This window comes from Pygoscelis adeliae, unplaced genomic scaffold (genome assembly GCF_000699105.1).
Source record: "Pygoscelis adeliae isolate BGI_AS28 unplaced genomic scaffold, ASM69910v1 Scaffold85, whole genome shotgun sequence".
Lineage (NCBI taxonomy): Eukaryota > Metazoa > Chordata > Aves > Sphenisciformes > Spheniscidae > Pygoscelis > Pygoscelis adeliae.
The window spans coordinates 3,327,889-3,333,737 of NW_008824900.1; the positions used below are offsets into that span (position 1 = coordinate 3,327,889).

The following is a 5,849-nucleotide window of genomic DNA, read 5'->3' on the forward strand; positions in this document are numbered from 1 at the left end:
CAGGAACATGCAAATGCCTTTGAAAAAATGTCAGTTTTCTTAATAGTTGTAAGATCTGTGCAAGGCTATCAAACCCTATGCTTTTACTAATTCCAAAGTCACTTCTCCATTACTCCATTACCCTGTCTGTAAAGAATTTGAGCACTGTGCTGAGAAGGTATTAAATCTTTCGTGTTAATGGGCACAGCAAACACATTGTGTTCAAAGTGTGTCTCACTCCACAGGATGTATGGTTGTGTGTGATTATTTGCCTTTCCTGACTCTAAGTGGCAGCTTTCTATTCCAGAATCCTGTCAGGAGCTGAGCAGACACCAAGTGAATGAACACCAGCATTATTCTGAAAGCAAACTCTTGCTTAGCTTTTTTCCCCTGGAAGACAAAGTGGTGTTTCCCAGATATAATCTCTTATTATTTAAAACGGTTAAGCCAGGAGTTTGATATAGTACCTCCAAAAAGAAAAAGTAGTCCCGTCATTAGAAGCAGCAGGTAGGCCCTGGCGAGAATACTGATGAATCCAGTCATTCCTCCAAAAATCATCAATATCAGGCTGAGGGGCATCAGGATGACAAAAGTTCCATGCATGTCTGAAGAAAAATTAAGAAAGTTAATATTTCAATATTTTATTATGATGTCATTGGATGTACTAGTAATTATTGAGTGCAGAGCCCCTGATCAGGATCAAAGCCTTATTCTGTGCTGCACAAACAAGGAGTTGGACAATCTCTTTGTTTTTTCAGTTTAAGTTGGCAGGACAAATATATGGTATGGAGAAAAAGGTAACATACAGAGCAAGCCCTTCACAGGATCACAGCTTGTGTTTCAAACAGAGACCACAAATATAAAGGATATGTCTACACGGATATATTTAAGCAATTAAACTGTTCTCAGATATTAAGCCTAGCTGGATAACAGGTGATGCATTGCATATCAGGTAGTCACTGATGACCTTAATAAAAAGTAGCCCTGGTTATCTGGATCATACAGATCACAGTGCATGGCATTGTTCTGTTTGGGTGGTGAGATCCAGCAGATGCTTTGGTTAAATGCTTTCTTTTCTGTCACATGTCCTCTGCTGAACTGATCTAGCAAATTGTTGTCCTTTTCCTTTGTTGCAGCTGACCATCAACTAGAAGTAAATTTTCTCATCCAGCTCTGATTCTGTGTCCATCATTGTTTTCTACAGCAGCTTCACTAAGGATATTAACCTATCCTGGTTGCTTCCTCCCATGCTAAATGTTTTACATTAGTCTTTATTGATCCCTATAACATTTTAATAGCTGTGTAAACAGAGGGTTGCTATGTATTTTTTCATATCACGCTGTTTTTTCCATCATAAACCATCTTTGTGTCATTGTTCCCTCTCATGCAATCTATCCACAACATTCAACCCAACCTTTTCTAGAATAACCACCAAAAAAAAGTAACTCCAGCTTCCAGTATCCATTTATTTCATACCAGAGTGAAGTGCTGAGTCACTGAGAGAAAAAAACTTAAAATCCATTTTCTGAAGGGCTCTGGGCTTCAGTGTCTCATTTAATTTCACAGAGGAACAACAATACACCATTACCTGGTAGGAAAAGGAGTCAGTTAAGAGATCACAGTTTGTGTATGATCAGATGATCAATTTTTTTAAGTCACTGTAACTGCCCACTGAAGCGGAAGTACTCCATGTGCCACTGGCTAAGGATCCAGCTTATCTTCTTCAATATCATTGTAAAGATAAGACACAATTGTGTAGACATCTCTGTTCAGTTCTAGAACCTTGGAAGATTAGGAACAGCCTGCATGGGATCAAGGCATGAGTGGAATGTGGTTTCAAGACATAATTATTTGTTTTGTGCAGTACGGAACATGCTCACAAGGAAAAATGCAGCAAATGACAAAGCTTTAGGAGGTGACCCTATTGTTCTTTCATTTCCTTTTATTTATGCTGGTGTTATATTCTCATATTTAGTCCCACATATGCCCACATCAGGATAAGGTGATGCTCAGAAAGCACGAATTCAGCATTCTGCATTGAAGGGAACACTTCCTCTCTTTGCTACTAAATCGGAGGATACTCCGTGGGCTTTCCTTCAGCAAAACTGGCCATGGCTGCTGTTTCTGGCTAAGAAACCCAAACCTATAGCAATTCTCAGACGCTAACAGTCAAATTAATCTTCAGCTTACTGTGTATAAACCAGCATGTCAAAACTGCTGGTAAATCTTACTTGAATACCAAGAGGAGAAATAGGAATGGAACTTAATTCAGGAGTTTTATACAGTTAGAAGTGGTTGTCAGGGATGTGATGTGACATGATGTGACAGAACAGAGAATTGGCACACAATTTAGTCCTCATATTCTAGAGAGGCAGCAGGAACAGGCCAGTCTTCTGCCCTGTTTGTGCTTCCTGCAGGTATCAGGCCTGATTTTGATTCCCCACCATTTTGACATCCATGTGTCCTCTTAGATTTGGTCTTGCAAGTAAGAGGTGAAGAAGCCTTGGGGGGACAAAATCTGATGCAGTTAACACTTTAAAACTAAGAATGTAAGAATGGTGCAACTCTGTCCTCAGACCTGGCTTTGCTGGGAGGGGAGGGAAGAAACATAAACAAGGTCCTTACCGGGCCTGTGCTTTGTGATTTTCCAGGTGTCAAAGTTGCTGCTAACAAACTATACCTCAGGACAGTAGCACCAACAGTTACTGTTTCTTTGACTTTCCTTTTCATGGTGTGATTTCAGCTACTGCAGCTAGGACTGTAACCTTAGCCAGGACAAGTGCGGGTGAAGAAGGTAAGGCTCTGAATGTAACCTTTTCTTTTGAAGCAAAGGAAAACAAATCCATACAGGGGTATTCTCCAGGGGAATGTCATAGATTACATTTCTATCTGTGACAGTTGCATGTAACATCAGAATAATTCTAATTTTTATGCCCTCTTCAATGAAAATACAGGTTTTAGGGATATTTCAGCTGAAACCCACAAATCCCACTGTGACAGAGCCTTACTTTTCCTACACACAGCTGGGATCACATTTCTCATAAATCATCTGCAGCTTTTTAAAAATCAAATATTTAATGGACTGTATTTGGTTAAACAGCACTTATATCACCTCCAGTGTTCTAGTTCAATACCTAATACCCGTTTGTCCTTCTTCTATGAAATCTGCAACTGTCTGGGAAACTTATTCTAAAGTGCTGCCATGGAAACCACTCACAAATCTGAATTCATGCCGTCTGCATACGATATTATACCATTATATTCCTTGATTAGAGGGACAGAATTAGTTTATAGAAGGACATGACTTACAACATCTTTACTGTCTTTCTGTCTTCAATAATCATCTGCGAAAGTAGTTAAAACACTGATTTGCAGTCATTTTAGTGTTTTTAGCTTGTGTTGAAATACATATTTATGCACTACGTATTATACCTATAACTGTCTTCATTTTGATGAAATTAATCTAGTATTGAAAAAAAAACCCAACCTAAAGCATTTTGCACAAGAAGTATGCGCACTTTCCTGTAAAACAGAATTCAGTTTCCCACATCTATTTCTGAACGCCTGAGTTCCCTGTCAGTCCAACATGAAAGATCCAATAGTTTAATCAATACTGAAACAAACTGATGAAGATTTAAAAAACACTCGTTTTTTCTAGAAAAAAATACTTTAATTGCTTGGTCTGAGTTAAGGAAGTTTTACATCAGGTAGCCAAAGCTGTTTTACTAGAGGTCTGACCAAACATCTGTAAGAATGACATCTGCAGTGCGTGTCCAGATCTGTGAATTTGGCAGACATTTCTAAATTGTCACCCAACACAGTTGTTGATGAGTTGTTTGTAACAGAAATTTGTGGAATGAACTAGAAAAATTGAATGGTGTCAAAAGTGACCAACTGCAGATCTAGCAGTTTTGTTAATCACCTCCTGTTAACATGCTGGAGCTTAATTGTTTCAAACTAACTTTGGATTTGTTTGCACAGCTTATAATAGCAAATAGTCTCTAGGAATCTGTAACAGTCACCTCATCAGAAAGACTCCAAATGGCAGCAGCTCAGAAGAGCTTAATTAAGGACCTGTTTATCTTCCCCAGCAGTAACTAAATAGCCAGTTAGAACGACAAAAGCCTCTAGCTGAAACAGAATGCTGGCAGTAGCTACAACCAGTGGGGTTGCTCTGGAAAGACTTGGCAAAGCCAGGAAGAAACAGTGCACTGAGAAAGCCTGACCTGCTTGCAAGGAAGGAATGAAGGAACCAACTTAGAGAAACAACGAGCAACAGAAAAGAACTGCTGTCTGTGGCTAAATGTGAGACTTCTGGGCTTGAACCCCAGGGACACGAAGGCCTGGATTCCCTCCTGTTCAGTAGAGAAAAGATGATGGTGGATGAGAACTCACAGGGTTAGGGTACTCCAGGATAATTAGCTAAGCTCTGGACTTTGTGTTACAGGTTTTGGCTTTGTGCTCTTCTCATGCTCTTTAGCTCTGAGCTAAACTGGTAGACAAATTGCAGACAGTAGAAATAAAATGATGCTAGACTTGCTACAGGTGGGCACTGACAAAAACCTTCAATACCAGGAATGGGTAGAATGATAAACGTGATGCACTGTGGTTCACATTCTATTCCTACAGCACCAATGAATTTGAAAATGAGAACATTCATCAGAAGTTGTCACTCACTAGGTCTCAGCTGCAGTGATGCTAAAGTTATCTCAGATTTCTGAATATATTTATTGTAATATCTACTGTAAGTACCAAAGCAACTGGTCACAAAACCTCTTTGAAGGACCACTGCGCTGTTGCTCAGAAGCAAAGCAGATCCATTTAGGTATACACCTACCATATCAATTAAGTTAGAATTTCTGTGTACCTCATTTGGGTCCTATTTCACTTGGCCTCTGAACTGGCTCTTGCCAGGTATTCCAGCCCTAGCTGTTTCCTTCTGATAACTTAAAATCAAAAAGAAAAATTGTGAAGAACTGTAAATCCACCAGGAAAAATGTAATGGCAGCCAAAGAATAAGGCATTCTGGGATTAGGAGCAGGAGTATAAACATGTAACTCAGTAAAAATGAAGCAGGCCCATAAAGAGTGGGGAGAAGTGTGAAAGCAGCTGGCTAGTGACTGTTTGTTGTGGTTTAACCCCAGCCGGCAACTAAGCACCACACAGTCACTCGCTCGCTCCCCACCGGTGGGATGGGGGAGAGAATTGGAAGAGTAAAAGTGAGAAAACTCGCGGGTTGAGATAAAGACAGTTTAATAGGGAAAGCAAAAGCCGCGCACACAAGCAAAGCAAAACAAGGAATTCATTCACTGCTTCCCCTCGGCAGGCAGGTGTTCAGCCATCTCCAGGAAAGCAGGGCTCCATCACGTGTAACGGTGACTTGGGAAGACAAGCGCCATCACTCCGAATGTCCCCCCTTTCCTTCTTCTTCCCCCGGCTTTATATGCTGAGCATGACACCATATGGTGTGGGAGATCCCTTTGGTCAGTTGGGGTCAGCTGTCCCGGCTGTGTCCCCTCCCAGCTTCTTGTGCCCCCCCAGCCTGCTGGCTGGTGGGGTGGGGTGAGAGGCAGAGAAGGCCTTGACTCTGTGTCAGCACTGCTCAGCAGTAACAAAAACATCCCTGTGTTATCAACACTGTTTCCAGCACAAATCCAAAACACAGCCCCATACTTGCTACTGTGAAGAAAATTAACTCTATCCCAGCCAAAACCAGCACACTGTTACAGGGTCCACATGCTGTAAGGAAATCTAGTCTAGTTTAACTGTATTATTAAACTAATTTTGTTGAGGAAGAAACCAAGGCAGCTGTTACATTATAAGAACTGACGTATCAGTAACTGCCCCTACTGCAAAGACTGTTTCCCTAC

At 40.8% G+C, this 5,849-nt stretch overlaps 1 protein-coding gene across 1 annotated transcript in view; it reads right to left on the minus strand.

Moving 5' to 3' along the window:
* TMEM114 (transmembrane protein 114) overlaps positions 1–5,849 on the minus strand; it is a 22,112-nt gene that overhangs the window by 2,482 nt on the left and 13,781 nt on the right. Inside the window, exon 3 of the mRNA XM_009324806.1 lies at positions 447–584. Coding sequence (XP_009323081.1) covers positions 447–584 — 138 coding nt within the window. The remainder of the gene's footprint in view (positions 1–446; positions 585–5,849) is intronic.